Source organism: Peromyscus leucopus, chromosome 1 (assembly GCF_004664715.2).
Source record: "Peromyscus leucopus breed LL Stock chromosome 1, UCI_PerLeu_2.1, whole genome shotgun sequence".
Classification (NCBI taxonomy): Eukaryota; Metazoa; Chordata; class Mammalia; order Rodentia; family Cricetidae; genus Peromyscus; species Peromyscus leucopus.
Window position 1 is genome coordinate 154972022 of NC_051063.1, and position 21059 is coordinate 154993080.

Here is a 21059-nt window from a genome sequence, read left to right on the forward strand (position 1 = left end):
TAAAGAGATTTGGAAAGGAGACATTTAATGAGAATGTGGGCTTGTGTGCACACAGAGAAACTGTCAGTGTTTCAGGGTAGGGCTTGTTCTCTGGATGCTGGCAGATGGGTCAGATCAAAAGCCCTGCAAATGGGAGCTAACAGGGAGCAGCTGCAGTGCAGCTGATGTGCTGTGAAGCAGAAGCAGCCGAAGGACAGCACAGTCTAGAGAAGACAGGAATCCAGTGCCCACGAAGTGCTGCAGTGGGTGAGGGTCTCCAGCACCCCGGAAGGAGCTCCATTGATCCAGAAGGAAGACTGGAAACCAGGGCTGGGCTGCCTTGGGCAGGAAGACAGTTGAGTGTCAATGATTTCAGAAGAAGCTGAGTGCTTCCTAAGTCAGAACCTTCAAGGATGTGGGGCCCACTCTCCTTTGACAGTCCTGTCCTGGAGGCACAGTGGTCTGTCCCCAGAAGGCTAAAGGGATCTTCTCATTCCCCAGGGCTCTGGTTTCTCTTGTGGCGTGTATGCTGGCAGTGGGATCCCTAAGGATATTCAATTCTCATAAAGCATCTCTCTTAACCATTGAATAGATGGTGCTGACTCTGCCTCTGAGGCACTTAGACCAGCATACCATTGTTCCTTGTGTGAATTACAAGGTGGTATAGACATTCTGAAATTTGACTTAGGGTAGGGTAGAGGGATTCGGAATGTGTGTTCAGAATGCCCAGCTACACAACTCAGAGGTAAACTGCTTAGCTTGTTGGTGAGGAGTGCATTACTGTCAGGAGATCTGGGGCAAGCTGTGCTCCCTCCATGGCAGTGGTTCTCAACCTGTAGGTCACGACCTCTTTGGGGGTCGAACAACCCTTTTACAGGGGTCACCTAAGACCATGGGAAAACACAGATATTTACATTATGATTCATAAAAGTAGCAAAATTATGGTTATGAAGTAGTAATGAAAATGACTTTATGGTTGGGGTACAACATGTGGAACTGTATTAAAGGGTCTCAGCAGCAGGAAGGTTGAGAACCACTGCTCTATAGAGTCAGTCTTTAGCTATTTCAGCAAGCCTAAGTCCTGCCTGGAATCAGGCTTGTTCTGTCTTTATTGTAGAAAAGGTCACAGGACAAAGCACTCAGCTACTGTCCATCATTGGTGGCAGAAACCCGAGGTGAAGCAAGAGAAGTGAATGATTTTATTATAATCATGGAGAGAGAGAGAGAGAGAGAGAGAGAGAGAGAGAGAGAGAGAGAGAGAGAGTGTGTGTTAATGCAGGAGCTTCATTATAATGGAGTAAAATAGTTTGAAAGAAACAGGATTGGTTCACTAGTGTTACTATTACAGAAATGCAGATACAGGGCCACAGAGTGAGTCTAGATTTTTAATCTCTCAATAAGAAAAGTGTGACACACCTACTATTTATGTTTCCTCATTAATTTCCTTGAACATGACATGGGCATTTGCTGCTTTGTGTTTGGGCTTATGGTAGTTTTTGATTTGCCTCCATTGCCAAGCATAATAACTGGGTAGATCTTTTTTGTTCACTAAGTTTTTGTAGGATGAATGAATGGCAGTTTTCTGGGAACTAACCTCAGGTGTGTGTCCTGAGTGACACCTCAGGCTGCCTTCCATCAGGTTGTCTGCCTTTCTCAGAGCACTTGCTCATCTGAATCACTTGAAGTCTCTGGATTGGGTCTTCCTCATCTTGGTATCCATCCATGAGTACCATCTCATCATTCTGTTGAATGGCAAGTTATTTTTATTCTGATGTTGAATCTCCAGGCAGGGAAAAATGATGGAGTGTTTCTTAAAGTCAGAAACAATATCTGTTTCTTTGGGAAGGTGTAGGTATTTCATGCACTGGAAAATGCCAGTGGCTGATGGAATACTGATTTCTCCAGGTCAGGGTCGGCATTCCTTGAATTTCCCTTGATGATAGAAATGACGGCTGGCCTGTCACATGGGTGGTAGAGAGAAACTAGGAATCATATTTGTGTTTATAAGTCTATTTCTTCCATTACCTACCCATTCAGTCCTCAAAGGGAATGCACTTAACCTCTCCAGACTCAGTTTATCTTAAAAACACTTTTAATTCTAGCTTGAGAAGACAATGTGGATTTAGTGAGTAACTGAATAAATATCAGCTGAGTGCCTATAGTCTATTGGGCGATTGTCTTAGCCAGGTGAGCAAATTTACATGGTCCTTTCCCTCAGTGAGGTGAGCTTCTAGTGGTGAGATAAACATCTACTAATAAAAGCAAAAATAATCCCATAATTAGTCATTGTGATAATGGCTACAAACCAAATCAAGGCATCCTGTGAGAGAATAATAGTGTTCAATTTAGACTTGAGAAATAAGAAATGTTTCTCTGAATGTGAAGTGTGTGTGTGGGATTGATGTATTATTTTTTTAAAACCTATTCTCAATCTTCATTCAGGTATAATTTACAAATAAAATGTGTATTTAGATTTACAACATGATGTTTTGATGTGTATGTACAATATGAAATTATTAAATCAATCTAATGTATCAATTATTGATCTTACATACTTACTACCTAGCTCATCATTTTTGTGTGATTGGTGAGAACTTATAAATGAACCCTTTTCAGGAACTTTCCAGCATATATTATTACCATCCATAGACCCCATTCTGTGTAATAGAGGATTATAACTTATTCTTTTAGTTTAACTGAAATACTTCACCCTTTGACAAAGATCTTCTATTGCCCCATGAGTAGGATATATTTAACCTCAACTTGAAGGCTGAGTTATTGTATCAGGGAGAGTGGGTTTGTAAAGCCTTTGAATCAGACACAAAAGATGAAAATACTAGAGGAGGGGTGAGGAATATACCTCAATATGTAAAGAGCTTGCCTCGAATGCAGAATACTCCCAGTTCAGTGGCCAGAATTTCAAAGACTGAGTATGGTGCAGCAATTCCAATACTTGGGCTCATTCCATGCTACATAAGGTTTTTGAGGTTAGCCTGGGATATGAGGCACTGCTTTAACAAACAAAAGAGCAGCAGCAATAACAAATGACAAGCAAATTTTAAAAAAAGATACTAGAGGAGTTAAAAGAATGGAGAGAAGATGATGTTAAGGATTTTGTTCTTAAACGAAAAACCCTTGCAAGATTTTGAATGGAGGGAAGGAAGGAAGGAGAGAGGAATATGTCATCCTGTGGGGAGTAAATCAGAGGAAGGCAAAGGCTTGAAGGGAGGCAGTTGAGATGAGATGGTTTCCACTTGAGAGAGGATAGTAGGGTGGGGAAGAGGATTTCATTAATATAGTTGTGGAGATGAAGAGAAACAAATAAACTGTAGGTATATTTAAGGAACAAAGACTGATGTATGGCTCAGTGTTAGAATGCTTGCCTTACACATGACAAGCGAGTTCCTGAGTGTGATCCCAGCTCCACAAAGCAACATGTACTTACACGCAAACCTGAATATGTGTATATATGCATGCATGCATACACACTAAAGGTGAACAGGATGGGACTCGGGAGTGCTGATTTTCCGGGGATGAAGGCTAATATGACTTCCATTCCTCTCATTTGGGTAGACGAAGGTGCCACAGAGGAATGGAGAGAGCCTATGAGATGCAGATTTGGGAATTAGATCAGAAGTTCAGCTTTCACTGGTGAGCTGTGAGATAGCTCTGAGGCTGGAATGGAAAGGGACATTGATGAGCAGTGGCCTGTTCCCTATAATGACACAGCATAAGTAAAACCAGGCATGCTAGAGAGCCAATATTGTTTTCTGTGCTGTTAGAGGGGCCTGTGATTACCTCACTATTGCTCATGGAGAAAAGTAGATACTCTCAGCTTGTGTCCATGAAAGTTTTGGTATTTAAGTTAATTTCTGATTGGAACAGATTGGTGGACCTGCAATGAACAATTTTTAAAAATTGTTTTTTAAGCTTATTCTTGAACTTTATTCAGGTACTACGTAGATCCAGAAAAATTACAATCTACAAGCATTGTTGGAGAGGATATTGCTGGGGTTGTTTATGCCCCCAGGAATTTAAATGTTAGGAGAATTATTTTCTCAGTCGTCCTAATAAGAACTTTAGAGTCAAATTGTGACTGTCAGTTACTCATGGTTTTACCTTGGGTATGTAAACTCCCTGCCACATCTCCTTAACTTGTAAATCGAGGATAGTAATCTTTCAGGTTGTTGTGAAGGTTTAATGAGGTGATTTATGTAACATGTTTAGCTATGTGTTAGATAACATGAAGGAACAAGTCAATGAATAGTAGATTTTATAATTAAAGTGTTTTGGACATTTGGAGAAATTCTAAATTAAAGATGCCACTTATCTAATTCTAATTTCAGAGTTGTTTCAAAGACTCAAAAGTCACTTCTTAAAAAAAGTAAAATAAATACTTGAATAATGGCTTGTTTGTTTACTTACTTGTGTGTGTTCTTAATTTACTTGTATCTTCCAAATCCATAAAGATAACATGATTACCAGGTTTAGTATGTCAGGCATGATTTCCCTTTGGTGCAGTGTATCTCTACTCCAGTTGGAAAGCAGTTGGTTATTCACACAACAGCCATACCATTATTACACCAGTAGACACAGCTTACCTGGTGGGTTGGTGTTGTAGCTCACAGAGTTCATAACTTGATAAGACTACTGTTAGCTGTACTTTCTTCAATAGTCTACATAGCACTGTTGGGCATTATGAAATCTAACATCCAGCTCACTGCCAGCTTGACTTCTCTATGGCTTACAACCAACATGTTTGGTGTCTTCAGAAGCAGGGTCAAGCCATTTGGTTCTGGTGGACCCCAAGGGCAATAGCAGTACTTTGTGTTGGTTTTAGTCCCATCAGGGCCCCTCTGACAAACAACTCATCAGGAGGTATCCCACACCTGCCACTGGGGGTTTTGTTTAATAACTATGGTTTCTAGGGCAGCTTTATTTCCTGTAGCAGATACTTCAGTCCAAGTCTTTATCTTTGTCTTTAAAAAATATTTTGTTAGTTTATAAAATTGTATATTTCCATGGGTTGTTTATTTCATATATCCTTAGTTTTGATTAATATTCTCACCCCTCTTTTCATGAACAGAGATCAGCAATGATTATAATTATGAATGCCTTGGTGTCTCTGTGGCAGTCTTTGGGTATATATCCAGGAGTGATGTAGGTGGAACAGGTGGTAGTTCTATGTTTAGCTTCTTGAGAGACATCCACACTGCTTTTAATAATAGCTGCACCAGTTTTCTCTCCCACTGAGAGCAAATAAGGGTTTTCTTTTCCCTACATGTCTGGGGAGGTCATAGGCCTTTGGTGGGGAGCTTACCATTGATGTTTTGGTAAAATGCAAATGTTGTCAAACTGCCTTCTAATATTTATGTTTATCCCTGCAATTAGTGCTTTGGTCAGAGAAGCTTCTCTTTGCACTGTGTGGTGGCTAAGGCAGAGACTCCTAACAGCTCAAAGAGCTGAGAATAACGGAGTGCTGAGCCCTAAATGAGATGTCTGTATAACTTCCTCCGAGGATCAGGGAACAGCATGCAAGGGAGTGTGGAGAGGATGGATAAGCTGGAGGATAGGGAAGAGTCTGGTAACAGGTGGTCTTCTGGACGTGACAAGGCACTCATGCATTCACTGCAGCTGGGCATGTCAACAATCAATTGTGGTTGGGCAACAGGATTGTGAGGCTCTACCCCTTCCTGAGAAACTATTGGTGATTAATAATTGCTGGGAGATGGGGAATCATTTTCTTCAGTAGTGTAGCCACTGCTGCGTTGACTATATTCCGGAATAACGTGCCACCCATGCTAAGGCAAATGGTCCTAATCAAATGCAGTGTGTCACACACGTACTCACACACACACACAAGAGACTTGTTGGGAAGAACAAGGGATTTTGTAGAAACAGAACTGGGTAGAGAGGAAAATGAGTGGGTGAATACAAAGTACTTCATATGTAGTTATAAACTTACAAAAGAATAAAGAACTAAAAGATAAAGAAACATTGAACAAAATTGATACTTAAGAAAGAGGGTAGGGGCGGGGGCTGGAGAGATGGCTCAGAGGTTAAGAGCACTGACTACTCTTCCAGAGGTCCTGAGTTCAATTCCCAGCAACCACATGGTGGCTCACAACCATCTGTAACGAGATCTGATGCCCTCTTCTGGCCTACAGTCATACATGCTGTATACATAATAAATAAATAAATCTTAAAAAAAAAAAAAGAAAAGAAAGAAAGAAAGAGGGTAGTTTTTACCCAGGCCCAGAGCCAGGGTTATGTGTTGGCCCACCCCAACATCCACCCCATTTGTGGTCTCCTGGAGCACTGGGTAGCGGGGCGAGGGTTATGTGTGTTTCAGTCCTGTAGACCCAGGGCTGCAGGATCTCCATGACACAGGTCAACAATGGGATGTCCAGGAAGAGTTCCAGTGAAGGCCCAGTGTTGATGGTGCAGCAGAGACCGGGGACCTCGAACCAGACCAGTGATTATTTGAGATGAACAATTGCATCTAAAAATGTGCAGATACAGGCATTTACTGTGAGACTCACTGTGTCACACTGCAGCTTCCACATTGAGATTTTCCCTTTCTTCCTTACCCCCTTTCTTCTCTTAAATTTTATTTTGTTTTATTTCAGGGGTGGTGGTAGGAAATGGGTGAGATCAGGAGATGTCATGTGGAGACATGATGTGAAAGATACAAAGAATAAATAGACAGTTTAAGCCAGGTGGCGATGGTGCACACCTTTAATCCCAGCACTTGGGAGGCAGAGCCAGGTGGATCTTTGTGAATTCGAGGCCAGCCTGGTCTACAGAGTGAGATCCAGGAGAGGCACCAATACTTCACCAAGAAATCCTGTCTTGAAAAACTGAAAAAAAAAAAAAAAAAAAAAGGAAGTTTAAAAAGTAAATAGAAGAAATTGTTGAAGCTAAGAGAAAGAAAGGGGGAGAGAAAGAGAGAGAGAGAGAGAGAGAGAGAGAGAGAGAGAGAGAGGAAGGAAGAGGGTAGTTTTGAGTGGGTTCATGGCTCAGACCCTTTTGATCCAGAGACAAAGATGTGGTGAATTCTGACTGGAACATGAATGGGCAAAGGGGAGAACTGGGTGGCAATAATGACAAATATTCAGAACAGAAAGCTTGTGTCTTAAGTGACACGCTACTCAGACACATTAGATAAGAAAGACAAAGACATTTGAAGGATCATAAAAATAGAAAATCAACAGAGAATTTATGAGCCTGCCGCCTGCTAAGATGCTGAGGAGGTACCTGATGGATGATGATGGCCAGCAGTGCAAGAGAGTGCTTTCAAACTGGGTGTTGAGACTGACTCACAACCGTGTACATTGGCTAAAGATCATCCAACTATCTGCTTACAACAGGCAGAGCTAATGGTTTGTGAATATTAACACCAATAAAATAATTAAAGAAGACATATGATGGCCTAATGGAGTCTGAATTGTTTGTGGTGTAGGATTGCTCCAGTTGATCTGTTAACTCAGTAATTTACCCACTGAGACATTGGCCTGCTGTCTATGAGACACACATCCACACAGCTATACCTGCACAGTACAAAACTTTTTTCTTTCAAGACAGAATATTAGATAGTCCCTTCTGGCCTTTAACTTTGCATATAGCTGAAGATGAACTTGAACCTTTGCTCTTGATCTGGCTTCACCTCCCAAGTGCTGGGATCACAGGTGTGCACCACCATTCCCAGTTTGTGTAGTACAGAGGATGGAAACCCATGGCCTCATGAATGCTAGTCTGGCAGTCCACCCCCTGAGCTATACCTCAGCCCTTAGAAAGCTTTGATAAGAGACCTGACTCAGACAAGGGCTCTGACCTAGGAAGGTGGAGTGGCTGAACTTGAGATCTTTGTTCAGAGGACTTAGAGTTACCTGGCAGGGACACATTGAAAACTCTTCTGTTTCCCTTGCCATAAGCCTATTTTTCAAGTCTTACAGTAGGTAAATAATAATTATATATTCTAATGAGGTCTGAAATGGTGTTTTGATACATGTTCATGATATTTGAAGGATTTTATTTCAGGCTGTTACATACGTGTAGTAAAAAAATGAGACATAAAGAAATCATATACAGAGTAAACATGTGCTAAGCGGTGAACATTTGGTATGGGTTCACATATCACAATGGTAGGAAACCTGGTGTCTTCTGACTTAAGAGTGAGGTTCAGGCAGAGAGAGCCATGATGCCTAACTTTACCCCTTAGGCAGCAAGACAGCAGATTCTTTTGGTTGTAATGATCACTGCAAGTCTTTTAAGTCCTGCTAGAAGCATCCACAAGTGTTTGTTTCCAGGTTTCTGAGGGATAAAACCATGTTCTGATTTTGGTTGGTGAGTCCCAGTGAGTGTGACTGGCATCTGGTCAGTTTCACTAGGGCTATAAATCTACTTTCTAATGTCCGAAGAAGTCAATATACCTCTGACCTTTTATTAAATTTTGCCATCCTGGAGGATCTACGATGCGAGGGAAGGAAGTACATGGGAGTCCAAGTTAATTGGACCGGCCTCATTCCCCAAAGTCTGCATGTTAGTTGTGTAAGAGGTACACCCTAAAGCCAAACTGCCTTTCCTCTTAGCTCTACCCAGCCAGGTTTACAGGAAAGAGGACAAGGCAGGCAGCCATTCTGGAGCTCAGTCACAACACTCTGGGCGGGTGGTCTGCTGCGTTCCTGAGACTTGCCTCTGTGCCTTTCCCATGGCTGTTCCTTTCACTCATTCCTCATTTCCTGGACACCTGGGCTGAGACATGTCTTAGAACACTGAGTCTAGTTAGTGTCTGCTGATATCAACCGAGAGGTCCTTCAGGTACCACCTGGGCTGGAGGAGAGAGAACCCAGAACAAAGCACTAATGTTGTGTGTACCTGAAGCTATTAATATTATGTAGGTACAGAGTCCTTTCTACAACATAGACTAAAAATACCCCTTGTTCATCCTCCAATCCCCTCTCACGTGCTTGTGTTTAAGCTTTTCTTTTCTTGCAGTTGAGGTAACAACAGTATTAAGTTACATTGAACTTTAGCTTTTACTGTTGGCAAAATAGCCACCACCACCACCACCATCATCATCACCACCATCACCGCTATCAACATACCCAATAGAGGAGGTACCTAGTATCAACTTCTTTAGTACCTATCAGGATCTGTTTTAAGTATTTTATGTTAATTGGCTCTGTGAATTCTTCAACAACGTGTCAGTAATGCAACTACTCTTACTTAAAACATCTACAGTAATATCAGGCATATTACAGGTGCAGGAATCTTGTTATTATAACTTGGCTAAATGCTGTCGGTTTAAATTTGTTTTTGAAGAGTGACAATTCTAGAATCTTCTTACTTAAAGGAATTAACATGTAATTTTACCTAGTCTGGGGATTTGCATAGTTTTCAAGCCAGAGCTTGTAGTTTCCATAATCCATATGCCAAACGTAAAAGGGTAATTGTTCTGTGTGTGAGAGGGTCAGGGGACACGATCTCTCTGGAACTGCCTGTCCTGGCTGAGGCTCTCAGCAGCATTTGGAAATCACCACTGTCATCTTTTCTGTATGTACTGAGGCAGGAGAGGCAATGTGCAGTGTTTGTTAGCTGCAGACTCTGAATTATACATGAGATTTCCTGATCCCTAGGTGCAGTTTCCTGTGAGACGACTGTATGTGATGTAGCATAATCATTAGTGTACTCAGAATTCCAGATTTAGAGGTGATAAAGTACCTTCACATCTCTGACCGTATTTGACCTACACTTTTATATAGCCTAGCCTCCTAATTCAATCCCCAAATGCTATATAGCTTGTAATTTTTTTTTAATTTAGTAGGTCTTGCAGTAGAGGAAGGAGGGAAGAAAGAGAGAGCAGCCATGTTATAGGCGTGTGATGCCCTTGAGATCAGGAAGCATGCTGGAGTTGGTGTTTTCCCTGAGAGCAGTTTTTCATCTCTGTTGGTTTTCTGCATGACTTCTAATGGACAGGAGACAGCCCGGTACTCTAACGGTGATTCCCTCAGAGAGTGAAAAAGCTTGCCTGTCAGTCTTCAATCTAGATTGGGGTCTATAGGAGGAAATGTGGCATCCCAGAAAGCTTAGGGCCAGAGGATATCCTATCTGTGTGGCTCAGTACTGACCCCAAGGCAAGGGTACACTTTAAAGTGATCTTGTGTTGATAATTCCTTCAGGCCCCTGGCAGGAGGTAACACAAATACCAAGTAACCCAAGTCAGGAATATTTCCCACCTATTCAATTTCAGACAATATGAGCTCAAAAAGCAAAGACTCATGTACAATGAAAGGAAAGAAAGTAAGTCACTATCAGCGATGATCAGCAAATTGCATGCAGAGGCAGACTATAGTGAGGGCATCAGCATAATATGTGTTTAAAGGATTAAAAGAATAGATGATGTGCTATCAAATTGACCAAGCAGATTAAAAAGAACCACGCTGAGTTCTAGACTAAAAATATAATGAGAATTTAAAACCATTTGAGAGACTGAGGCAGAATGTGACACAGCCCAAGAGAGAACTAATGAACTGAAAGTTATACAGAGAAATTACTGGAATTCAGCAAAGAGGGAACAAAAAAGGATATAGATCACATGACGAGAGAGATCCTGTCATGTGACCCCGTTAAAATTCTGGATGGAAACACTGAAGAAAATGGAGAAGAGAGGTGCTGAAACTTTTCCAAAGCAAGGAAAGGTTGCGCCCCTGAAGAATCCTCAGTGAGAAAACAAGTTGGTGCCCATGAACCCAGAGTAAAACTGAAGACTAGAAAATCAAACCAAGCCAAGGCAACCTTCCGTTCACCAATCAGCCAGCCAGATAAAGCTTAAAAGTCTTCTTTGAAAGGAGGATGGCCACCCAGGAAGGAGTGGTTATGAGATTAACTACTGATTATAAACAACAACAATATAAAAACTGTAAAACAGAATCATATCTTCAAATGTTGAGATCAAAGACCTCTATGGAGTGGAATTAGTTTTCAAATATGAGGACAGTGCTATTATTGACTGATTGATTGGTTGGTTGGTTGGTTGGTTGGTTGGTTGGTTGGTTGGTTGGTTGAGGCTGTCTTGCTGTGTAAAGGCTGCTGGTGAACTCGCGATCATTCTGCCTCGGCTTCCCATGTGCTTGGAATACAATGTTTGTGCCATGACACCCAGCTTTTGAACATTTGACAAAAGGTAAAGTTAAGTTCAGAACTATCTGAGGATCCCCACTAAAGAGATTTCTAGTAGATACTTGAGGAAGTAATATAACTATCCTTCAAGGGATAGTAGGGATTCTGGAAGATGTGTGGGACAAAACAAAACAAAATTGTCTTTGAAACATATGCCCCAGGATATGTTCACTAATATTTTAGCAGCCATTTTATATTTCAAAACATGCAAATTAACTCCAATATTGATTCATTAAAGTACATAAATGTGAATTACAGACTGTTCATAACCCTGAAATACTATACAGCATTGACAGATGAATACTCATAAACACTAGCATGGTTAAAGTATATTGATATGAATAAAGACATATGAAAGAATATGTACAGTACGATTGCATTATGGGAGGTTGAAGATGGGCCAAAGTATTTGTTTATAAATAGTGCCAGTGTTTGACAAGATCATAGCTCTGTACAAAGGAGTGAAGCCTGGCAGATGGATACTGATAACATTCACATTAGGTCAAATATATCTTCTATGTCCGCATATTTGTTATGCGTCCCTTTTTACACATCAGACATTGTTTATGAAGATAACTGTAAGAAACAATGGGACCACTCAGATCAGCATGGCTATGACCCCCAGGCAGGAAGGAGCTTGGTAAATTAGGCAGTATCAGGAGTATCAGGAACCTCTGTCAAACTTGGGACAGTCCAGAGTCTCTTGTTCCTGCCCTATAGCTCCTCCTCAGCTTAGTCCTTCATGCTGCCACTGTCTATTTCCATGAACCCTCACATTGTACACAGTACTGCATGCTTTATTGTTTAGAGGCCCTCCTCCTCGGTCATTTCCCTATGTAAAACATTCTTTCTGTCCTGTAGGTCATAACTTCTGTGCAGAAGCACCTAAGTGTGGAGAAAACTCGGAATGCAAAAACTGGAATACAAAAGCGACGTGTGAGTGCAAGAATGGCTACATCTCTGCTCAGGGCAACTCTGCATACTGTGAAGGTAAGGGGCAGAGAGGCCCTGTGGGGAAGTGGCAGAGAAGCATGCTTTCAGCTACGAAAGAAATGGAATCAGCTATGCAAGGGCCACCTGTTCTTATGCTTTATCCAGGCAGCTTCCCATGAGAAACTAAGATATGTAAGATCATAAAGTGTCCTTAGTGTCCACACCATCCCCAGGACAGCCGTAAACACAGCACTTCCTGTTTAATTACTGGAAGGGAGTGTCATCACCAAGGGCATGGCATGTGAGTTCCCTTTTCAAATGACAGTCACAGACTGGCTTAGGACTAGCTGTCATCTTCACTTCCTGAAGGCAGAATGTTTTTCCAGTTGAGTTTCTTAATGGCTGACCCACAAGTTGTCACTTTCTGATCTTTACCAAGGATTGAGTGGCAGGACTCATAACTTGGCTCCATGAACGGACACTGTCACAATAGGGATGTGGCCTCAAGTACAACGGATTACCTCTTCTGCTTTGTGGGTACACCCCTTCCCAAGCTCAGCACCCCACATGCTCATGGTGAGCGTTGCACACCTCTACCCCTTTAGTAGGAAGAGGGGTGGGACTCTCCTGACCACATTTTATATTAATCCTGTCCATTTCAAAGGCTTTTTATGGTCTCTCCCCTTAGAGCAGAAAAGCTCTATGAGGCAGAGTCATGATGGGGCTATTTCTCTGCTTCTCCTTGTTCTAATTCAGTCACTCCTTTCGTCTGTATTAGTTAAATATCAAGCCGCGGTGGCCTGTGAGGGAGGCAGATTTTCTGAACAAATGTGGCAGGGTCTATTCACTGTCATGTGGGCAGCTTGGTTCTAAAGTGGGTCAAATATCTCACGGCACAGACGATGCTCACAGGAGACAGTAAGGGTAAATGCCCATCCCGTCGTCCCGTCTGGGTTCTGTATTGCTGACCCCTGTTTAACCTTCGACTGCTCAGAGAGCTGTGCAGTTCCTTACAAAAGGATCTGCTGGTTCCCAGTGACCGTTCTGGTGGAGAGTCCCTGTCCTTTCGTTTATTTTAGACAGCTTTCTTGGTTCCTTTTTTTCTGGGTCATTAGCAATATTCTAACTATTGGGCTTCCTCCCTCTTTTTAATCTTTCTGTTTTTCTTTTGCTTGCTTTTTTTACTTTGAACTTGATTTGTGCCCCTTGGGAGAATGAAGTTACCCCTTTGATTATGATTTTTTTTCATCTACCCTTGAATTTTTTTCTTAGCTATTTGTTAATTTGGGGAGAAACATAATTAATTTCAACAGTTCACATTAAATCATTTCTTTAAATTTCTATCTTATGCTATTTTCCACTTAATTAATTAGAAAAAAATCTCAATGTGAACATTCTCCCATCCAATCAGTATGGGAAATACTTCCAAGTTACATAATGAGCTGACAGACTTATGTTCCTACCTTCTGCTTAATGTTAGGTTGAACTTTGAGGCATTATAAAAGTGATAGTGAATTCCATGCACAGTGGCCCCTGGGGTGAAACATTCCCCCATGTCCCATGAGCAATTGAGACCTGGGAGAAGGAGGGGATAATGGCTGCTGCTAATGCTTGCTGGGACACTTTGATTCTCTTTTCCTTGATTCCACTTATTACATAGAATTGGCTCCCAGAGAGCCCTGTGGTATTAAAGTTGCCCTTTCTGTGGGAGGCCCGTGTAACAGTTAGCTACACGGTCTGACTGCAGGTTTGAGTCACTGTTTCTTTGAATGCTCCTGCCAACTCACCATCTGGATCTAGCTTCAGGCCAGTGTGCTTGCTTGGTACTGGTGCCCTGGGGATGGGTAGGAGCTGTACACATTTCTCTGCCATCATGGAGACAGTCCAAAAGTTTCAGAGAACTTGTTCATGGAGACAGGCCAGCATCTAAGGAGAAATATAAGTAACGGATGTTTCTAGTGTATAACAACCGAGATCTAGGGGTAAAGCATAAATGGTATGCTGAGCATCCAGAGGGGGTGCTGAGGAACACATTCAGAAGATGCCAACCTTTAGAGTATGTGTGTGTCATCTTGGATACGTTGAACTTGATCTTTGGATTTGCATTCCTGTGGTTACATGGTACTGACATCCACACTGCTCTACCTCCAGTCACCGGGTCACCCTAAAGCAACCCAAGTAAGGAAATGTTGAAGGGCAAATCTCCGTATGAGAGTCTAAATTTTTATTTTCAAATATTCACAAAGCCCCTGCCTCCCAGACATGCAGAAGACTCTCCATCTTATTTCTCAGACCGTATTATTTCCTGGCTACTCCTGACATCGCTCATCTGGAACTTGGGGAAGGGCGGGGGATGCTACCAGATCTGATTCCTCATGTTCCTCCTTTGGAGCTGGAATTGTATTAGCTCTTCCCTTTAAATCCTGTAGGGGTGTGGCAAAAGAAAAAAATGGGGGCATTTGGGGGAAGGCAGATCTGTGTCTGTACCATTCTTCCATTAGTTATGCATAGTTCTTGGCATTTTCTGAGTTCTGACTTAGGAATTTTCATCTAGTGACATCTAGCAGGCAGTCTTAGAGGTGGGTACCTGAGACCCCTAGGGATGCATTGTCTCACTTAACTTAGAGACAACTAGAAATGTATGAACTGCAGTAAATGAGTTGAAAAGGACCTGCATTATAAAAACCACAGTGAACAGGATCAGCTTGAAATTAAAACAAAACATCACACACAGTGTCCAGAATATCTTGAAAAATCTGCTCAGACTCTAGGTGAAAAAGAAAACAGAGGCTTTCAATTTTCTTACCTTCATCCCATGGTAGCAGAGCTCTGGTGCATTAAGGACTCCTGGTCTTCAGAGGTCATAAAATTGGCTGAGATGTTGGAACTCCCGGCCAGTCGATGGGAGATAATAAAACCTTCTGTCAGATGTGATACAATTCACCAGGTTTCATTTTTGCCTTGTGTGTCTGGAGCAGGCACAGTCTCCATCTTGAGAGCTACCTTCACTGGACTTCAGTGTTTTATGGATCTGGTGGACTGGGGCGTCCTCTCTCTGCAATGGCGTTTTCACTGAGTTGGTCTTAGGTAGTTTCTGATACATTAGTGTCAATTAGTAGCAGTGTTTGGGGCAATCACAGTACTAGCTGTCCTGTTGACACCCTTACTGCTGAAATTGGAGTCTGGGCAGCTCTTCATAAATTGGAACGAAGAATTGTGTGGAAAGATGAGGGATAACACGACATCCTACACATCCTTCATGAGAAGAATGGTATGATGAATGTTCATTTAGCTGTAGGGTGCCCTGTGTTTCCCAGACTCTTTTTGTATTTGTTACACTTTTAGAGGCTTAGATGAACCTGTGAGCAGATAGTAACACCGTTAAGTCCACTTTAACTGGCTGTTGTTAGCCCCATTTTACTCAAGCAGGCACGGAGACTCAGAGAAATCCAGCCAAGATAAAACCCAGCTCGTTTCTACTTCAGTTTTCCTTGACGCCCTGATGGCCACTGTTCCTAACCCTCCTGCCACTCACCCTGTTCTGATGTCCTGTTTGAGTTCATCATATCCTCTCTTGCTTGATTCATCCCACTGACATCCAGCTTAACTAAGGAACTATAGTGGGATGGGGCTCAGGGATGGCTTAGCACGAAAGAGAATGTACAGCACCCATGTCAGGTGGCTCAGCTCTACCTGCAGCTCCAACTTCAGGCAGCTCTCATGCCTCTGCCTGCTACAGGCACAGCCTCAAGTATGCACATATAATTTAAAATAATGAAAATAAACCTTTAAAAAACTTTAGTTCAAGCATGGTGTCACTTGACTTTAATTCCAGCACTCAGGAGGCAGAGGCAGGTACCTCTGTGAATTCTAGGTCAACCTGTTCTACATTGTGAGTTTCAAGTCAGCAAGGGCAATATAGTGAGACCCTGTCACAAAGAAAGAAAGAAAATCGTGTGAACAAACCTCAAGTGGACATGACCCATATCATTCCTCTGTGGAGGCTCCAAGAATGTTGGCAAGTTCCCATCCTATTTTTTTTCTCTCTAGCACAAAACTTGGTCATATATCAAGGCTTTTGTTTAGTGGGGCTTCCAGACGAAAAATGACATGGAAGAGGTCACATCTGACAGATGATGGATAGATTCCTGGTACATGTGATATGTAATATTTTGTACAATTGAGATTTTCCTTGGCGATGATGGACAGTTACCTGTTGCTTTTCCATAACTGAGCTGAGTTTACTGATGGACCCTGAATTAATTGACCTGTAGCTCTTAGATTCAGGAGAGATCAATAGTTACAACAAAAATCAGTGTTAAGAATCACCAGGGAAATCCAAAATACCCAAGCCACAACATACACACACACACACACACACACACACACACACACACACACACAGGTATGTATGTGTGTATGTATGTATGTATAGTGTGTGTGTGTGTGTGTGTGTGTGTAGTAGTAGTAGTAGTAGTAGTAGTAGTAGTAGTAGTAGTAGTAGTAGTAGAATAGAGTTGTAATTTAGTATTTGGTTATACCAGATCCAGCATAGGAAATTGGATTTCCCAGTTCACATGCTAATGAGATAAAGCATGTTAACAATTCAGCAAATTTTCCAGATTGGCTAAAGATTGAAAAGATGTGTTGGTTATCATCATCCCCATTATCAGTATTAACTTAAAATATCAAGGGTCTTTCTGATTTGTGTCCTCTTTGATGCCAACTGAATTTATTTATTTACATTTTTTTTGGCAAAATGATAGGTCACTGGGCAGAGTGCCTTGAGATGGAAGGACCAGATTTGACCAGTTGTACAGGGGCTGTGGGACAAAATTCGTTGTCACTTACAAAGGGGAACTTTGTTTTTGTCACTTCCTTGGAAAACACACGTGGAGCTATTTAAGGGGATAGTTGAGCTAGAAATGACCTGTGCTGTGGGACTCTAATAGCTGCATGTAGCAGATACCCTGAAGCTTCTGATGGCCAGCCATGGATTAGCAATGCGAGTCCTAACATCTCTTTTTAAATAAGTTCTTTATCTTCCAAGATTATGTCAATGTCATAGCTTCATGTGATTGGAGGTTACAATGGAGTATCTGTCCTTTCCAGTAGTAAGAGGCTGGGAAAGTGGCTGAGAAACCAGAGTTGAAATGGGAAGCCACCTCAGAGTCACTGAGAGGGTAGAGACTTACCCTACAGAGTCTAGTGTGTGCACACTTCCATAGGAACAAAACTGCCAATTCCTGATTAGGAGAATTCGCAGGGAAATGGCCCATTATGCTCGCTGTAGTCCGGTATCTCTGTTTTCCCGTTTTCTTTCATATTGACCAGTTTTGCATATTGAAGCATGAATGGCCCCTATGATTCACACAGCCCAGCTAATGCTCCAGTTTGGTCTATCTCTGAAGTCCTGCTTTGACTAGGACAGGAGTTATCCAACCACAGTACAACATTAGCTCTTTGCCCTGTGGCTGGGCATTGGCAGGGATTCCAAACTTTGATGTAGGAATGCCTGGAGAAGTCTTCCTTCTTCTGTTTAGTCTGCATGACTCAGAGAGAGAGCTTGTTACCCAAGTATCTTTCCAGCCCACTTCCCCTTCCTGAGACAGATGTTAACCTTTACTTCCTCTGAGAAACTCTGTCTATTGTCCTACCTGTGACAGGAGCAGGTAGACACCCTTCCTGGGATTCTCTTTCACTTACCTCTGCGTCTTTGATGCCATGTCTACTTTGCAAAGACGTCTGTTCCTGTCCCTCCTCTCATCTAACCCCTTTATGACCCTCAACCCTTCTGCCTTGACAACTTTCAATTTCAGTTGAACTCCCATAATACTAATTTTAAATCTGATTGCATGGTCTCTTGATTATCTTCATCATTTCCTCCTTGATATCACATTTTAAACACCTAGATGTTTGACCCATGTTAACTGAGTAATAGGTATTAGAATGCTTTAATGGTATTGGGTGAGCTATAAAACCAGACAGAGCCGAGCCTATAGCTTGGCTTTGTGCTTCATCAACTCAGTGTGACTTTGTGTCAATCACTGGAGCTTTGAATTTTTAGTTCCCTCACCTGTAAAATGGGCTGGGAATTCTTCTGATAGCCTGGAATCAAATGGGACAGTCCACTGTTGTAGAAACATTGTGGAAACTTTGTTATCTGTTCACACTCTCACACTTTCCCTTTCACGTAGAGTAGGTATGTTCCACAAGCACTGCACAGCTCCTCTGTGTTTGTCCCGGTCCACACAGCCATCTCTTCATTCTGCCCTGACAATTTTCTTCGTGAATATAAAAGAACAGACACAAAAATTAAAGCCAAAATCAAGTTCCAATAATTATACTTGGGTCAGACCAAAAAGGTTTTATTAAAGCTTGTGCCCTTCAATCTAACTGACATCATGGCCAGAACTGCAGGTTAAGTGAGCTGATTAAAAAGCACTTTTCAAAATCATTTGTAAGATATTGTTTGAAATTTTTCATTATGTCTTGTTGACTAGGTCTCTAGGATGTTTGCAGAAATGGGGTTATCATGTAAACTAATGGGGTTGTCAGTTGCATTACCAAGCCCTTCTGGTTCCATGGTCCTGATTTCTCCCTGGGCTCCAGGTCTTAGCTCATCTATCCACCTGGTTGTTCAGTTCATTTAGTGTTGAAAGGGCTCATGAATTCACTCTTCTCCAACCTCCATATCAACTTAGCTTTCAAAATGAGTCATGAATACCCATTTGTGGTATTCTCATTGTATCAACCCTTGTTTGAGTCTTTGTTTCTTAGCCAGTGATGACAATGGTAGCCACTCTTGCCCATGTACCCCCTTTTTACAAACATGCAAAGGGGAGCTTTGAAGGCATCTAGAAGATCATTCCAGTCCTTCATTACAAATTGCCTAGTGGGTGCCATGGTTCTCAGAATAATATCCAAACTTGGTTGTGAGTAAGGCTCTGTGTGGGCTGGGACCCATCTACTTTGTATTTTGTTGTTCCCCTTCTTTGTGTTTGTGAGTCTCTCATTGTATTGCCATTCTTTGCATCCTCCCAACAGGTCTGGGCAGTGGTTCTTTCCTCAGCCTGTTATGCCCTTGCCAAGTCTCTGCGAAGTTTTCTACTTTCTAGAACACTCAAATATCCCATCTTTTAAAAAGGTCTCCCCTAACCACTTGGATGGAATTACATTCCCCAGCCTCTAATACTCTTGTTATCATTTTGATATTTGGACTTTATTTCCTTCATAGCAATTTCTCTCTAAAATTGTTTTTTTTTTCTTTTTCAAAACTATTATTATCTGACTTTATTCTTTTGCAGTATAAACTACACAGGGCAATAATTTCCTTCCTTGTATCTTTAGCATCAAAGACAGTGCATATCACTATTGCTGACGAACAAACACAAGTTGAATGAAAGGAAGGGAGAGGGAAGGGAAGGGTAGTGAGTGGAAAGGAAGGAATAAAGGAGAGAAGAGACAGGGAGGGAAAAGATTCAAGTCTGTGTGATGATCACTTCCTTATGTCAGAGTTGTCTGGTGTTGCTTAAGACCTGCTTCATAAAATGTGAAGCTGCTAAGTTTTGCGACCATTCAGTCCCTGTAACACTAGCACTCATCTGTTCCTGTTACTCCTGTGTTACTTCTCTGTCACTGTGATGAAATTCCATAACCAAAAGAACTTAAGGAAGGAGGGGCTTATTGTACCTTATGGTTCCAGAGAGTCCATCATGCCAGAGAGCCAGAGCATGGTGGCAGGAACATGGAGCTGAGAGATCACATTTCATCCATAAATAGGAAGAAGAGAGAATGAAAAGTGGGGCAAGGCTTAGCCTCTCAAAGCCCACCCCGGGCACACTTCCTCTAGCAAGGGTCCACCACCTTCTCAAATAGCACCAAGAATTTACATACATGAGCCCATAGTAGACGTTTTTCACTGAACCACCACAACCCCTATGAACTGCTTTTAATACCCGAGGATGCCCTCTCTTGACCGTATTTACAACAAATCAAATGATGTGGGCCTTACAGCAATGTCAACCTTCATTCTTCATCACACAGTCTTTAAAGTGGCTGTTTCTAGTCAGCAATTGTCTTCACTCGGGGCTCTGAGTCAGGGCCCTTTGGTGGTCCATCAGGGGCAGTCTGTGGCCTCCAAGGCCATTGTGGAGAAGAAAAAGAGAACGGGAGATTTTCAGTTTGCCTGTGATGGTCAGAACCTAGTTACCCACCACACTCAGCATCAAGGGAGATTGGTGAACAGTGTCGAGCTATGTTCCTAGGAGGAACAAGAATTTGTGATGAGCAGCTCTCTGATCTCACTGGCTTTTCTGCCTACTAAATGGGGGAAAAAAGTTCCTCATTAATTTTAATCCTTTTTATTTCCTGTGTTCTGGTGTCAGCAGATATTACTGAAGCTCACTCATGGATAGGATTGGATAACAGAGCAGTGTGCCTGCCACAATTTCATTGTCATTTTCTCAAGACGTCTCCACGGTGACTACTGTTGCATCTCCGTGGGATTTGTTCAACTCCCTCTACCTCATATCCCAAAGTGACTCACCTGTTCCTTTTCTTCTTTTTTCCTAGACAAAATTCATGGTTTTCCATGTGTTATAATCCCGAGCTTTAGCTAAGCAGAAGGCAGTTTGTGCAACAAGCATAATGCACATTTGTAAATGACTGATGTCATCCTACTGGGACCATGGATGAGTGTGTGCATATGAGGATGCTGATTGACAAAACCCCGATAAGGACTGTAGGAAAGGAAAGTGCAGGTTGAAGCAACATAAACGGAAAAGTGGCTGGTCCCTCCTGCCTGGTGGCTTGCCTCGGTGGCTGGCTAATCCCAAATAGTCTGGTTTTCTAATATTTTGTGGCCTCCATTTATTTTCTTGACAGTTCCTCAGTCAATGATACAGTGCAGGAATGTTGAAATGGGGACCAGAAGATGCTGATCGATCCTGGCTTGACCATTTAGC

The 21059-nt window shown here is 42.0% G+C and overlaps 1 protein-coding gene across 2 annotated transcripts in view; it reads left to right on the forward strand.

Moving 5' to 3' along the window:
• The window catches only part of Nell1 (neural EGFL like 1), an 850988-nt gene that overhangs the window by 277511 nt on the left and 552418 nt on the right, over positions 1-21059 (forward strand). For both annotated transcript variants that reach the window (XM_028880172.2, XM_037199200.1), the window contains exon 12: positions 12022-12150. In XM_028880172.2, the coding sequence (XP_028736005.1) occupies positions 12022-12150 (129 nt within the window). The remainder of the gene's footprint in view (positions 1-12021; positions 12151-21059) is intronic.